The sequence below is a fragment of the Bos javanicus genome, chromosome 7 (genome assembly GCF_032452875.1).
Source record: "Bos javanicus breed banteng chromosome 7, ARS-OSU_banteng_1.0, whole genome shotgun sequence".
Classification (NCBI taxonomy): Eukaryota; Metazoa; Chordata; class Mammalia; order Artiodactyla; family Bovidae; genus Bos; species Bos javanicus.
The window spans coordinates 20570289-20586557 of record NC_083874.1 but is presented as its reverse complement, the minus strand read 5'-3'; the positions used below and the strand labels follow the sequence as shown (position 1 = coordinate 20586557).

Sequence of the window (16269 nt, the reverse complement as noted above, 5' to 3'; positions counted from 1 at the left end):
CCCCTGCACCTACACACGTGTCAGCCTCTGGACAGGGAGTGAGCCAGACCCATCAACACATGGATTTAGCCCAAGGGGGTTCCCAGTCTGACTTCTGGCCTCCAGGATGGAAATACTGTGTGTGGTTAAAGGCCACTAAATTTGTGAGATTGTCTCCAAGGTGACAGGGAAGGCACACACAACCTGGGTCAATGGTTCAGGGTGACCCATGCAGGGTCCACGCTGGGGGTTCCCGGAAGCTCTGGGAGGTGAGGGGGTGGGGGCAGAGCGGCACTGAGAGGTCCACACAGATGCCAGCAGAGGTCACGATGTCTATTTATTCCCCACACGTTACCTTGTCACCATGGTAGCACTCATGAGTTAGGATGCCTTGCGGGATGTGTGTGGGGCTGTCTCTCTCTGAGTTACCTACACACACAGTACTGGTACGGTGTCGCCTCCCACACGACCTGACACCACCAGGGAGCCTCCAGCAATCCCATCGCAACATTGTGGCACGAGCCACAGTGCCAGGGACCCTCTCCACCCTGCCCTGAGCTGCAGGGACATCCACGGTGGCTGCCTGGCGATCTCAGGCCCAGGCAGGTGGCCATCAGGGACCCCCGTAGCCCCGACCCCCAAGTGGGAGGAGAGCCCGCTGAGGATGCAGGCAAGCCAGGCCAGCAGGACCACCTGTGGGCAGAGGACAGTGGCTGGGATACACAGCCAGGCTGGGACAGGCTCAGGAGCCAGCTCAAAGGTCGAGAGGGCCCCTCGCAGTCTGTCGGTTTTAAGTACTGAGAAAAGCATGGCGATCAGACCCGAGTCCATCCGAGCACTGGACTGGAATTCAAGTCCCAGAAATGGGTCGTGTGCATCCAAGACGTCTGCTTCAGCCCCCGCTGGACGCAGAAACTGCCTCCAGGGCACTTGCAACTGGAGTTCCTTGTGTGAAAACACGGGTCTGCTGGGCCAGGCTGGCTGGCAGTGAGCTCGTTCGAGCAGGGGTGGCCAGGGAGGCCATAGTCAACTCAGAAAGCGGCTTCTTGGGGGCTGGGAGGCCCTGCAGACAGACTGGGGGGGCAGGCAGGGGCTGAAGGGGCTTCGGGGCCATGGCACCCCATGGGCCACTTCTTGGAGAGCAGTGAGAAGACCACCCCCACCTCAGAATGTTCTAGAAAATACTTTAGTGACCAGGTCTTCAGGGCAGGGGGCCAGGAGGGAGATGGGTGCTGGTCTGCACTCACAGCTTGCTGGCTCTGTTTCAAGAAGGATCTGGGGGCCGTGAGAGAGTACAAAAAGGGAGGGAGGGGAGGAGGTAAAAGTAAACATCATAAAAATCTGGCTTAACATGCAGGTCCAAGTTCTTTTTCTCTCGTGGGCGATCCAATGGAAAGAGACGGAAAAGGTCAAGAAGGCTTCCTGTTGGCTGGGAAGGACCCGATGGCGCTGGGCAGGCTGGAGGGAGAAACATCTGAGTGGGACCACCTGGCAAGAGACCTGAGGGCCCAAGGTGCCCCCCAGCCCCGGGGACTCACGGGGCGGTCACTCCTGCTGGTCGTCGTTGCTGGCACTGGGAGTCCGACTCCTGATCTGACTGCGGAGCTGCTCTATCAACTCTGGGTTCTGTTGCTGCATTTGCTGAGCAAACTGCTGGCCCCTGCAGGTGGGGGCAGGGGAGGCATGCCTGGGCTCAGCCAGGTCCAAGGCACCTACCCAGCCACCTCTCCCCACCTGACATGCCCCTGGAGGGCAGGGGGACCACTCCCTGGAGAATGAGGCCCCACAGAGCACCCGGGGACCCTGGACCCTACCCCACCCGGGAACCCTGCCTGGCAGGTCCACTCACGCCTGGATGAGACTGGCCAGGTCATTCTGCGAGGGGCTGGTGCCGGGAGTCCCCAGGGGGTTGTGGCCGCCCGAAATCATGCCAGACATGCTGCAAAGAGAGTCCTGGACTTGAAGACGGCTCAGTCCCCTTTTCCCCCTGCGGCCCTGCTTAACCCTTCCCCTCTGCTGGCAAGAGATGTCCCCTGGGACCCAACTCCCCCTGAGCCCACCCTTCTGACTGCAACCTGTCAGTTTCACCAACTTTCCCAGGAACATCCATTTTTTACTCAAAAACAGTGATTCTCAGTGGGGCAGTGCTGCTCTCCAGGGACACTAGGCCATGCCAGTGACACAAAAGACCATAGAATGTCTGAGTCCACTGATGTGAAACACTGTCAGGCCGATCAACAGACGGGTGACTGGTAGTCAGGAGCTGGGAGACCACACTCATGGGGTGGGGCTTCATTTTGGGGTGATGGACGTTCTGGAATTAGATTGTAGTGACCAGCTACAGGACATTATAAGCGTACTTAATGCCATGGAACTATAGACCTTAAGATGGCTAAAATAGGAAACTGTACGCATCTTTTACCACAATAATTTTTAACCACAAGGTCCAAAGAAGAAAGGACTTCCCTAGTGGTCCAGTAGCTAAGAATTTGCCTTGCAATCCAGGAGATGCAGGTTCAATCCCTGCTGAGGAAGTAAGATCCCACATGCCAGGGAGCAACTGAGCTCACGCACTGCAACTACTGAGCTCGAGTGGAACGACTGAGAGTCCACACACCGTGATGCAGATCCCGAGTGCTGCAACTAAAACCACAGCCAAAGAAATATTTCAGAAAGACCCAAAGGAGAACAGTGGTCACTTACAGCTGCTGAACCTGGGGATTGTTCATCAGGTTTGATGCCTGAAGAAGAGAACAGACCTGTCAGATGGGGCAGGCTCCCCAACACATCCTGCCACTGACAAGGTTACCCTGTGAGCACCATGGGCCTCCAGTCTAGCACCCGGAGCGCCTGCCTGCCTCTTCCCCAGGCCTCACCACCCATAATGCGCTGCAACCCTCCCCCGCTTCCCTACTTTCATCCTGTCTGGACTCTCATCTTAGGAGATTCCAGGCACCTCGTCACCACCCCAGATGGGGACGCCCCAGAAGAGTTGGTCCCAGTTCTCCTCTGTGGATAAACGATGACACCTGTTATCTCCCCTGCACTGATCCCCTCCCCTGCCAAGTTGGGACGATCTCCTCTGGGCCAATTTTAAGACAAACATGAGCAGAGGTCAGGGAGGTGACTTCCAGGTTGTGGCTCTTTCCAAAAAGGGCAAGACAGCGCTACCACCTGGCCGTGGACCGTCCACCACCCTTTGTGGCTGTCTCAGGTCACAGTTGTGCGAGCACCAGGCATGGCTGGGTACTAACAGCACTGCACAAAGCCTCGGGGGGCTGTGACCATTGACCCCAATGGACGAGGCCAAAGGAGTGGCCACTGCCAGCTGCGTTCCCTGGCTGGGTGTCGTCCTGCCTTGTGGCCATCTGTCCCTGGATGAGAGCAGAGGCCCAGCTACAACATGGGAGGCCGGACACGTCTCATCAGGACAGACATTTCTCTGGCAGCTGGGGCTCCTCTTCCTGATGGTCTGAGACCCTGGGGCCCCTGGAGCCAGCAGTGAGCCCTGAGGACCAGCAAGACCACCTGGAACTGCACAGGCATGTGGACACGCCAGGCGCCTGCTCCCGGGGAACGCCCTGTGCAGAACACGCACCTCTGCACAGAAGGTGGCCTTTCTCTGGGGCCCCCACGCCCTGCCGAGTCTCATCTGCACCTCAGGGAGCAGGTGTAGCCATCTGTAGTAATTGTGTTCACACTGAGAAGGGGCTCAGCATGGGGTGCAGGGCTGGGAGAGGTGGGCTCAGTCTGCTCCCTATGCTTGACATTGAGGAGTCTGACAGAGGGTGCTGCAGGTACCCCCTCCCTGGGACGTCTGTGGCTGTTCTGACCGTAGGCAGGGGCAGCGGGGGCAGGTGAGGCCATTACCATGCTCATGAAGCTCGGGTTGTTCAGCAGGCCTGCGATGTCAAAGCTGCCAACACCTCCCGTCTGCGGATGAGAAAAACCCTGGTCAGTGGTGCCGGGACACAGGACCTCGAAGGCTAGTCCCCAGGAAGTGAGGGGTAAAGTTTCCCATGGGGGGCGTGCTGGAATCCTGGGCATCCCTGCAGCTCAGGCGGTCCAGGCCTGCAGCCAGAGGGAGCTTTGTAGAAGGAAGCACCACGTGTGGGTCACCCAGGAGGAGCTCAGCATGTTAACCTCAGCTTTTACTTTGAAGCTGCCTGAGAAAGGACAGTGTCCTCCGAGAGTAGCAAGTCCTTAGAGACAGTAACCAACTCGTCCATGACTGCACCTTTCACTTGCACACCTCCCAGCACAGGCCAACATGACCCCTCCTTCACGGGGCCCCCACAGGTGGAGCCACAGTCCCCACCCTGATCACCTCAGATCACTCACACTAGGTACCCCGAGCCTGCTGGCCCTGAGGGCTGACTCCTGCCCAGGGAACCACTGATAGGCTCTGGTCCCCACCCCAAGGGGTGGCTTCCCTGGGTGACACGCCCCCTTCTGTTTCCGGGATCAGCCCCTTCTCTCAGGACAGGACCCCGCTGAACAGAGGACCAGCCCCCAGCACCAGAGGGTCTCCACACCCAGCTCTGGCCTTGCCCTCCAACCCAGCTGCCCCACCCCCAATCGCTGTCCCACGGGACTCACGGGACTGGGTGCCTCTCTCAGCCGCAGCTCAGCCACCTTGAGGTTGGACTTGTAGGTCTCATTGTCGGGATCCAGCTCCAGGGCCTTTCTGTAGTAGGCCACGGCCTCCGTGTGCTTGTTCAGGCTGGATAGTGCCAGGCTGCAGATGGAGGGACGGAGGGCATGGGGGAGGGTCCGGGAGGCAGCCCCAGTTCTCGTGGTGGGGGGTCAGAACCCTACCTCCCTGCTTGGCAGAGCTGGTCTCAGGTGCATCCCGGGACTACCCGGGAGTTCATGCCAAGGAGGCGCCTCAGGATGGGCTGCAGGCCAGGACACCAGCCAGCCACCCCCAACATCCACAGAGAGAAGTGCTAGAGACAGTTATAAAACCCACCTCCACTGATGACCCCCCCGAGTGCCAGGTGGGGTGCACCCTGAACCCCATGAGGAGAGATGCTCTGCCTGGGACCCTCCCCAGCCTCGCCCTCCATGTCTCTGCATCTGCTGTCCATCTGTTTCTTCACAAAAAGCTGATTAAACTAAATGACACAGGAATTTCCTGATAGTCTAGTGGCTGAGATGGTGAACTCTCAATGCAAAGGACCTGGGTTTGATCCCTAGTCCAGGAACTAGATCCCACATGCCCCAACTGAGAATTCACAACTAAAAGACCCCATGTGCCACAACTAAGACCCATTACAGCCAAAGAGATATTAAAAAAAGAAAAATCACCTAAATGACATGTCCTCCTGACTTTTTTGAGCCTCATGGGGAATCGCTGAGCCCAGGGAGGGGTCATAAGAACTGTGACTTACGCCAGGGGGTCAGAAGCTCAGGTGTCAGCCTGGACTTGGGATGGTGTGGGGCTCTGTCCCTAACACAAGCGCCCCAGGCAGAAGGTGTCCGCGGGGTGGATGGGCAGGCACACTCACCCCATTCTGCCATAGGCCTTGCTGTAGGACGGGTCTATGCAGATGGCCCGCTCGCAGTCCTGCACTGCCCCTGCATAGTTCCCCAGTTTGCTGTAGGCTGCAGCTCTGGGGGAGGACAAGCAGAAAGGTCGGGGAGCCAGCTCCTCCTCGCAGCCCCTCGCCCGGTCTCCCTGGCTACCTGGTGGGGCAGAGGCAGGGTCGCCGAGAGTGGGAGGCCCTGGCAAGCTGAGTGCCCATGCTTGGTACCTGCTCATGCTCACTCACGCCTGGCTACCCACCCAGCCAGGTGTGTCATTTAGGATGGCAGCTGAGGCATCGCCATCCCAGCCTTGGGTGTGACCACTCTCCCCATTCTCTCCCACAGCCTGCCCAGGCCCCTGCCAGCAACTCCCTCCTCCCCTATACTCCAGGTTGCACCTGTTACAGAAGTAGACGGCATTGGCAGGGTTCAGCTCGATGGCTTTCCCATAGAAGTGCACAGCGGCCTCAAAGTTCTCTACTTTCATCTGCTCATTTCCTAAAGAAAAAGGGAAGGATACATCCATCCTGGGGTCGGAGGCAGCCTTCTTGGCTCTCTTGGCTTCCCTGTGAGGGGATGGGGTTTTAGGGCCCAGGACGTGACACTCAAACACAGGTCAGGCTGGTGCCAACTGTTGTGGCCCTGGCTGCGCCGTTTGGGAAGCTAAGCCTCAAATGCCATCACTCTTGCTCGTTCCTTCAGAAACAGCCCAGTTTTAATGAGATGGAATTCATATACCACAATCCTACCCTTTAAAACTATATAATTCTGCAGTTTTTAGTATGTGCAGAGTGGCCCAATCATCACCACTAACTCCAGTACACTCCATCAGCTGAACATAAGCACCAATAGCTGTTACCACTCCCCAGTCCCTGACAACCAGGAACCTACTCTCTGTGTCTGCGGATTGGCCTGCTCTGCACATTTCCCATCAGTGGAATCACACCCTGTGTGTCCTTCCGTGTCTGCTTCTCTCACTGAGCATCGTGTCCTCAGGGTCTGTCCACGTGGTAGCGAGTGTCAGTGCTTCACCGCTTTCTGGGACTAAGTGACATTCCCGAGTGTGGAGAGACCACACGTGTGCAGCCACTCATCGGCTGATAGGCAATGGTTTCCGCTATGAGCACAAGTGCACAAGCACCTTTGTGGATGTGTTTGCACACCTTCTGGGCATACCCCTGGGAGGACCCACTGGGTCATGTGGTCACTCTAACCACTTGGGAAGGTCCACAGTGGCCTTGCCATTTACATCCCTCCCACTGAGGGTCTGACTTCTCTATGTCTCCACATCCATGCAGAAGCCCCTGACCCCGACTCCAAGGCTGGCTCGCCATCTACTCTGACGGACCGGCTGGCTTCTACTTCCTGCAGCATCTGGAGACCAGGTTGTGGGGCGCTCCTCACCTTCAGTTTTGAGGCGTTCTGCCTCGGCCGAGTCCTCCTCCGAAGGCGGGGTTTCCTGGGGGCTCCTCAGATCTGGCGGCAGCTCCTGTCCCCAAAGCGAAATTGAGTTGCTGGAGAGGCAGTAGGAAACCACCGTCCCCCTGCCCCACCCAGCTCAGCACCCTTCATGCCTCTGGGGGTGACTCAGGCCCTTGTTCTGCGACCGACCCATGGTCCCGTGGGACCTGAAGGCTCACCTTGCCCGCGGCAGCTGCTTCAAATATTTCCGGAAGAGTCTGGGGGAGCGCGAGGTCACTGTCCTCCACCGTCACCCCAAAAGCGGTCTCCAGGCACTGGATGGCAACTGCCAGGGGAATGGAGGTGCACTCTGCTGACCTCAGCCCCGAGACTGCGATCTTGGCAGGCAAGATTCGAGCTTCCCTTCTCGGGCCAGCTTGCCAAGGCCTCGGAATGCATCGGTTGTGGTTCTGATTCCTCGGGGAAGTGGAGGACGGACCTACCCCTCGAGCCATGAGGCTGGGAGGAGAGGGGACAGTGCTATCCCTGCCTAGCAGGGAGCAGATGGTGACCTCAGGGCTGTCTGTGGGGTCACAATGCTGGGGCCACCCAGGTGGTCTGACTGCTGGGTCTGGCCTGGGGTCCTCAGCCTCATTTCCATCTTTGGTGGATAGGGACACACATTTGGGGGGGGATTCAGAACCCTAGGGGGCTGTGCCTGACTGTAAGAGCAAGTGACAGAAAACCAGCAGGGGGCCCAGCGTCCCTCCCTGTGAAAGAGGACGGGGACCGGCCCATCACACTCACCCCACAAAGCTCCTGGGCACTGATGGGGGAAGGAAGGAGGAGGATGGGGGAAAGTAGCTGGCAGCAGGGGGCAGAGGACCCAAGCTCCAAGGAGGGAGGGAGACCAGTGACCCCCCACATACCTTCCAGGCTTTCCTGGGCATCAGACGAGAGCTCCCCATGCCGGAGCTGGTCGTGCAGGAAGCGGATGATGGCGTAGGCCAGACGCTTCTTGTTGTCCATCGTGAGGTGGGAGGACACACGCCTGGGAGCTTCAGGACCTGCAGACATAGAAGGAGACAGGCCTGGGGGCTTCAGGATCTGCGGACATGGTTCAGGGCATGAGGACAGGGTGGCAGGGACAGCCAGGCCTTTCCCCCTCTGCCCCCACATCCACCATCGTGCACCTCTTGCCCCAGACCATCCAGGCCCCAACACACCCCACCCTGCAGGAGCCACTTGAACTCACTGGCTAGCTGTATCTGCTCAACGAGAGAGGCAGGAAAGTTAATTCTCCTCATTTCACATAGGGGACACTGAGGCCACCCAGAGCCCCTGGCAGTCCTGCCTGATTCCTGCCTCAGGGTGACATGGCCCTGGGCCCAGTGGTCGTCACTCCTCACCAGCTGGATGGGATACACAGGGCTCCCCAGGGACACAGAGGGTGGGCCACAACCCTACCTGCTGCTTCTCTACACTCAGGACAAGAAAACATTCTGACATTCCAAGTCCCAAACATTGGGGGAACAAGCACTGTCCATGAGGGTCAGACAGGACCAGCTGGTGGGCCTGAGCAGACCAAAGGCCCAGAGGGCACTGACTGCCTCCCTTCCAGGCCGCCCAAGGGCCTCCTCTGGGTTCCAGCACACCCTGCTGTATTCCTAGGCTTTGTGTGACCATTCCCGGGACACCCTGGTGACACTTATGGTTGTCATGGCTGGGAAGGCAGGCCCCCACAGTGCCATGATGTGCCAGGTACTTCACATCCCTGCAGCTTTGCCCCCTGCAGGGGACCACCTCCCAGTCAGAGAGTAAACAGGCTCAGAGGGGGCAGCCCATGTTTGCCAGGGCTGCAGAGGGCTGACCTGGCAGCTGGGATGTGCAGTGTGAAATATCCTGGTTCCCCTAACATGCTCCCATGGGGTGAAGAGCCTGCGTGGCCTAGAAATCGAGGGGCAGCCTCCCGGCCGACTTATCACTAACCCATCACTGGTCAGTGACAGGTAAATCAAACTAGAGCAAGTCCTAAGCCCCAGGGTTTGCACACTGGCTGAGAGCAGGCGGGTGCTGTCCACCCTCGGCCCTCAGGTTCAAGACATGTGACCCTGGAGGCACTTAGGGCCCTGTTTCCGGTTTGCAGAAAACTACATCACTGACAGTTTAAAGAAAGGAGAGAAGGCAGACACAAAAGGCCACACAATGTGCGATTCCACTGATGGGAAATGTCCAGAACAGGCAAATCCACAGACACAGAGAGTGGGTCCCCGGTTGTCAGCGACTGGGGCTTCTTTCGGAACGTTCTGGAAGTAGAGGTGACAGCTGCACAGCACTGTGAATGTACTGAAGTCTACTCAATTTTATAGGATGTGAATATCTCAATTTCTAAAAAGTGAACTTGAAGAAGTGGTGTTTTATGCAGCTGGACAGGGCGTCTTGGCCACCATCCCACTCCCCAAAGCTCTTCAGGGTGGGGGAAGTGGAATGACTTTCCTCCCCCATTTCTGGACACAATGAGCCTTTACCAAGCAAGTGCCTTTGGCTCAAGCGTATCCCTGGAATCGGGAGGTCTAAGGTCAGGATGGGCCAGGGCACAGAGGGCAGATGGCCAGCACTGCAGCCACAGGATCTTAGGAACAACACAGGGGCCATGGAGACCAACCCACACAGCTCACGTGCTCAGAGGACAGTGAAGCCCCCAACACTGAGTCATATTCCCCAGCTGAACCAGCGAGCTGCCACCCAAAATGTCAACTACGTTCTGGTTTTTCAGTTCAGTTGCTCAGTCGTGTCCTACTCTTTGCGACTCCATGGATTGCAGCACACCAGGCTTCCCTGTCTTCCTAATCTTCACCACCTGGTTTTCACAGGTATTTGTTTTGCAAACAGCAGCTTCATTCACCACAGCCAAAAGGCGGACACAACCCAATGTCAGTGGATGGACGATGGGTCAATAAGTGTGGTCCATCCACATAGTGGAATATTACTCAGCCTTAAAAAGAAAGGAGGTTCTGACACCTGCTACAACCTGGACAGACCTTGAAGATATGATGCTCAGTGAGAGAAGCAGACACAGAAGAACAAATACTGTTTTGCTCTACTCATAGGAGGTCCCTGGAGGAGTCAGATCCATAGAGACAGGAAGTAGATAGTGGGGCCAGGGGCTAGGGGAGTGCAGTCAGTGTTTAATGAGGTCAGAGGTTCAGTTCAGGAAGATGAGAAAGTTCTGGAGATAAGGGTGGGGATGGTTGCATGACAATGTTGAATGTGCTTTATGCCACTGAACTGTGCACTTTGAAATAGTTAGGATGGTGAATTTTACATTATGTGTTTTCTACTGTAATTAGAAAAAAACTTGTTTTCAACACTCAAAGTGGTCCTCTTAGGATGCAGACCTCTGAGACCCCAGGACCCTAGTCCTTTTGTATATTCTGCTCTAAATCAAGGGTCAAGGGCCACACCTGGCAGCCATCCACTTAGCTAAAAATGTCTTTTGCATTCATATGCTACAGAAGTGCCTCCATAATATGCTTGGTTTTCCTCACTGCCCCCAAACCCCAGAGAATTTACCACCTGGCCTTCATGTTTACCAGCTCACCCCCGACCCCTCTGCTGACTTCTCACTGAACTGGATAGAAGGGTGTCAGGGTCTCCCAGAGGGGGATCACATGTCAAGGTGACATGGTAATGTCACAGGACTGGGTAGCTGGGGCTCCCCCATGTGTTCCAGGCAGCACTTTGGGGCATGGCCCCCCGTCATACCCATGGGAGGCAGCACTAGGTCACTGAGATTCATGCTGGGCTGGGAGGGTACGGGGCGGGGGGTCTGCTTTCCCTTCCAGGGAATAAATGTGGCCTCTGTGACAACAGGCATTTACTTAAGAAAATAAAGGGCAACCTGATGTCTATGTGAGCAAGCTGTAAGGATGGAGGGAGTGACTCTGAGGGGTTGCTGGGGGTCCAGGGAATTCAGAGACAAAGTCACATGTGTTCCCTGCACACTCTCAGTTCTTCCAGCCCCACCCCCCACCATACCCCAGGACCTTCGCATGTGCTGCTAACAGCCCTCTCCCCTGACAGATGCCTCCCTTGAGGCCACTGATGCCTGGTTTCCCACTTCCAGGGCTTCTTCTGGTCTATGACAGGACCTTATCCCAAGGTTTGGCCCCCAATCTGACGTACTGAGCGCCAAGACCAGGGCCCTGGAGCCCACCCAGGGATGATGCTAGGCCCTACAATCTTAATGCCTCAGGCCCAGCAGTCTCCATCTGAGGCCAGCTCCTCGTCACCCGCTGCCTCAGGGCTGAGATGCTCTGCGCCCCATCTGAAGGGCGCCCAGTGGATGTCCTCACTCTCTCCTATAAAACAGGGTAATGGAGGCTGCAGGGAGATTCTAGCACCTCATGCAGGTGTCTCCTCCAGGCTCTACAGACATGGGGGGCTGGGGAGAATGTGCACTGAAGGGTGTTTAATAGCACCCTCTGCATCCATCTTCTGGGAGAGGGCGTGGGGTGGGATGGGACAAGACTGGGTTCCATCACCATGTGACCTTTGAGGTCCTGGGACCCTGAGAATATTTAAATACACACCTGAGTGGAAGGGCGGAGAGGTGACCCACTGTGGGGAGGTGACACTGGGGCCCTCCTGTTCATACTGTCTGACCGTCGGGAATTTATTGTGGTGTCCAGTGTGAGCAGGCATCAAATGCAGTATTTTTCTCAAATGTGAGTGCAGGGGCCCTCCCCCGCGGCATAGCTGACAAGGGGTCAGGTCACTGTGCAAGGGGCATCCTGGGAGCTGGGATGGGGCAGCATCCCTCTCCCTCACACCCTCGATCCCAGGAAAATCCCCCCACCCTACCCAGGGTGTTGCCAATCACAAAAGTCTCTAGACGTCACCAAACCCCCAGCTGAAAGTCACTGATACACACCAAGTGGGAAAAATAAAGGGCAGATTTTCTGGCCAAATGACTCGGCTGTGAACTTTCAGCAAATCCTGCATTCGCCAAGTATTTTGGGTTACACAGGGCTTCCCAGGTGGCTCAAATGGTAAAGAACACACCTGCCAATGCAGGAGACAGAAGAGATGCAGGTTCAATCCCTGGGTCGGGAAGATCCCCTGGAGGAGGGCACAGCAACCCATGCCAGTATTCTTGCCTGGAGAGTCCCATGGACAGAGAAGCCTAGAGAGCTACAGTCCACAGGGTTGCAAAGAATCAGACACGACTGAAGCAACTCAGCACACATGCACGCTGGGTTTCAGGACTGCAGACAAGAGACTGCGAGTCTGCAGTGGGACTGGCACCTGTTGGACACAGGCAGACCATGCGAGTGGCCACTCTCCTCCCTCTGGATGGCCCACATCACCTTCCTGCTCCCAGCAAAGTGAGTACAGAAACGCTGGCACATGCTCTTCCTCAGCTGCTACTGGGCACCAGGGGCTCGGGAACAATTCTGACTTGTCAGGCTTTGGCTGGGGAACAGAATCCTCAGCAGGACCGTTCTCTCTCACAAGAACAGCAAGGGCTTTGTGAGGCCCAGAAGGCTGCAGGGGCACTGGCTGCAGGCATGGGGTGCAAGCAGGAGACTGGCCGGGAATGGACAATGGCCCTGGGGTGTGGCTGAGGCCAGGGACCCAGTGCCAGTTCCTCCCGGTGCCTTCAGAAGCCCTGCTGGCTCTCCATCCACCTTTCCATTTTCTCACTAAAAACACCCCAGTCTCAGGAATGCCCTGGGTGTACAGTGGTTAAGAATCTACCTGTCAATGCAGGGGACATGGGTTCGATCCCTGGTCCGGGAAGATACCACATGTGGCTGGGCAGCTAAGCCCAAGCACCGTAACAACTGCGCCTGTGAACGGCAACTACTGAAGCCCAGGTGCCCTAGAGCCCTGGCTCTGCAACAAGGGAAGCCACCACAATGAGAAGCCCACACACCACAACTAGAGAGAACTCCCGCTATCTGCAACTAGAGAAAGCGCATGCATAGCAACAAAGACTCAGTGCAGCCAAAAATAAACAAACAATAACAAAAATGTATAGAAAAGACTATAGCTCTCAATACAGGGCAGTGCTTAACCCAGTTTAGGGCCACTTACCCTTCCAGGAAGACTTAATTATAAAGCCCTGAATGAAATCCTTGGAGTGCCCCGCACTTACAAACCTGAGCTGTATACTCTACCCACACTTGCTTATTTCAAGGGTCAGCAAACATCTTCTGAAAAGGGCCAGGCTGAGAACGTTCAGCTTCCCAGGTGCCAGGTAACATGTGTGTGATCCAGTGGGCTCTATCCCACAAAACCTCATTCACAACAGGCTGCAGGGACTTCCCTGTGGTCCAGTGGCTAAGCCTCCATGTTCCCAATGCAGGGGGTCCTGGTTCGATCCCTGGTCAGGGAACTAGATCCCTCCCCGCCAAAAGAGGCTGCAGTGGGATTTGGCCCCCTGGTCACCGTTTGTTTAATCAAACTCCCACTGTACAGCATAAAAAACTGAGGCCCAGAGGGATGGGAGCAACCTCCAAGGTCATCCAGGGAAGATGCATATCTGCAGTTTTGAACCTGTGCAACCTGATTCCTAGAGCTCCAAACTCCAAAATACCCTTTCCTCACCCACAAATGTGGACACCCACACCAAACCTTGCATGTGATTTCTTGGGGGTTCACACCCTTCACCCCTTCTGGACAGCACGGGTGAAAAACCACTAGTCTGAGGTAGGACGTACTTTAGCACTGTGGACATTGAGGGCCAGACTGTTCTCCGTGGGGCCATCCTGTGGATTGTGGAGCAGCATCCCTGGTCACCACCCCCTTGATACCAGGAGCGCCCCTGGTTGTGACAGCCATAGACGTCCCCAGACATGGCCCCGTGTTCCCTTTGAGGACAGAATGCCTGGCCTAGGAAGAGGAAAAGCAGACAAAACAAATAACCAGAGAGAGAAACAAAAGAAAATGGGAAACGTTGCTGGGCGGAGATGCAGAGTGCTCACGCATTTCCTGGCATCTGATAACAAAACCATCTGTCCTCTAGGAAGCTCTAGACAAGTAGCAAGAACCTAATGAAAGAGGGTTCCACGTGTACTTAACCTCATAAAGACCCTAAGAGACATACTTCTACAGCCCCTATTCGTGGCAGGAAAGGGTCGTGGAGGGGGCAAGCGACTTGCCCAAGCTCACAGAGCCAGCGAGAGGTGGACGAGCCGGTCCTTAGCGCCAGATTTCGCCCCCGTCTCCGGCACAACAGGCAGAGGTCGTCCTCGTGAAATTGGACTAACCGCTGCTGATCTCTTGGAGCTGTCACTTCGCGCTGGGGGCCCTGCGGCTTTAGTCCTCTCGGGAAGTCCCCCTACCCCATGCAGGGACTGTGACGACGCCCGTTATCTGGAGGGGGAAACAGGCTCCGAGAAGCCAAGAGGCTGGTCAAGGTCACCCAGGTGGACAGTGGAGGAGCCGGGTCAGGGAGCCCCGACTTGAACCCCAAGGACCGGGGCCCCGATTCAAAAAGACCATGTTTCCGGGACACAGCGGACACCCAGCGAGTGCTCACTGCGTGCGGGGCGCTATGCCTCCCGCTATCCACCCCCGGGCCTCCTAATCCGCATTTCATAGGCCTGGAGTCCAGAGGAAGGAAACCTGGGCAGCCAAGGGCTTGCCCGACGCGGTCTGGCCCGTTTCCCCTCCGCGCCGCCCACTCACAGCACTCCGCAAATCATGGCGACCCCGGTCCCGGACCGACGTCTTCCTACGGGCACAGGAGCCCCAGAAGCCCCAGACGCCCCGAACTGCGGACCTCAGGCCCATTCGGACCTGCGCCGAACCCCCCGACTCACCTCTCACGCAGCCGAACCCGGGACCCACCGACGGCTGCGCCTGCGCACCACGGCGCCTCCCGGTCCCGCCCCCCCCCAACTGAGACGCCTGCGCAGACCGCCTGGCTTTCATTCTGCGCAGGCGCGCCAATTATCAAGGCTGGCATAAGGGGAAGTGACGCACTTTAGAGGCTGGGACAAGCTAGTCGTTAGGGCAACCAACCACTGCGAGCGAATGGAGGCCGGAAATCAGGACTGACTTGTCCTCTACAGCGGGAATGGAGTGGTGCATCATGGGACGGTGGAGGATTCTTGTGGGTTGGCTGAGTCTTCACGTGGTGCCGAGTGGGCCACGTGGTGCAGCTGCGTTTGGGTATCTGGCGCCTGGAGCATCATAGACTATCTTTGAATTCGAGCAACTGTTATTTATTTTCTTTACTCATCCATCCTCCAACAAGTGAATTATTTTATTCATTCAGTCCATCAGAGTAAAGTATAATTCACAGATTTTTGTTCACAGCAGGTGCCTAGTAGTCAACGAATATGCACGCCAACTATAAAGGGAAATGTTTGCTCTCATTACCTTGTATTGCGGTACACTGTAAACTAGTGAGTGAGTGAAGTCGCTCAGTCGTGTCCGACTCTTTGTGACCCCATGAACTGTAGCCTACCAGGCTCCTCTGTCCATGGGATTCTCCAGGCAAGAATACTGGAGTGGGTTGCCGTTTCCTTCTCCAGGGGATCTTCCTGACCCAGGGATCGAACGCGGGTCTCCCGCATTGCAGGCAGACGCTTTACCCTCTGAGCCACAAACTAGTATATAAATGAACAGATTTTACTCAATGGCAAGCACTATGAAGAAAACGTGGTGTGTTGTGTTTGGCGGGTAAATTGGCTGGGATGATTAGGGAGGGTCTCTCTCCCACAGGTGAATTTGAAGAACAGGAGAAAAGCACTCCAGCTATAGGAAACAGCGAAAATGAAGACTAACATAGAATTAAATTTGACGGTCTCAAGAGAGAAAAAAATCGAGGGTGGGTAATGGGAAATTCCCTACTAAGTGACCGTCATTAGGGTGAAAGTTGCCAGAAATGTTCTCCCAATTCATTTTTATCCTACTTAAAACGCACACTTAACATCCCAGGGTATTTTCATTTCTTTTGCAGAAATGAAGGATAAATAAAGGAGGTGGGTTTGGGGGCATATTTAATTCTCGTGAGTTTCTGGGTGACTCAGGTGGTTCAAGGTTGATATTTGGGGGTTTTTTTTGCGCACTGCGCTTAGTTTCCTATGCATACGTGCATGCTCAATCGTGTCCGACTCTTTGGGGCCCTACGGAGAAGGAATCAAACCTGCGCCCCCTTCAGTGACAGTTCAGTTCAGTTCAGTCGCTCAGTCCTGTCCGACTCTTTGCAACCCCATGAACAGCAGCACGCCAGGCCTCCCTGTCCAACACCAACGTGAAAGAGTGGAGTCCTAACCTCTGGACCGCCTCAAGATTCTGTTTTAACCAATAATCCCTAGGTCAGGCAACTTCACTGTTTAAAAACAC

General features: G+C 56.0%; 1 protein-coding gene across 5 annotated transcripts; it reads right to left on the bottom strand.

Annotated features, from left to right (window-relative positions):
* Positions 1–298: 298 nt before the first annotated feature.
* On the bottom strand, positions 299–14843 carry SGTA (small glutamine rich tetratricopeptide repeat co-chaperone alpha). Of its 5 annotated transcripts, none has more exons than XM_061422757.1 (12): positions 14739–14842; positions 7839–7976; positions 7149–7255; positions 6913–6997; positions 5907–6006; positions 5490–5594; positions 4579–4717; positions 3850–3912; positions 2683–2720; positions 1829–1918; positions 1518–1639; positions 299–1437 (listed from the first exon to the last, which is right to left on the bottom strand). In XM_061422757.1, the coding sequence occupies exons 2-11, from the start codon at positions 7936–7938 to the stop codon at positions 1525–1527; spliced, it is 942 nt and encodes a 313-aa protein (XP_061278741.1). In that variant the 5' UTR covers positions 7939–7976; positions 14739–14842; the 3' UTR covers positions 299–1437; positions 1518–1524. The 5 variants fall into 5 exon arrangements, with proteins under 5 accessions (XP_061278741.1, XP_061278742.1, XP_061278745.1 ...); XM_061422758.1 differs by having other exon boundaries at positions 299–1254; XM_061422761.1 differs by lacking the exon at positions 14739–14842 and adding an exon at positions 14605–14710.
* Positions 14844–16269: the final 1426 nt, after the last annotated feature.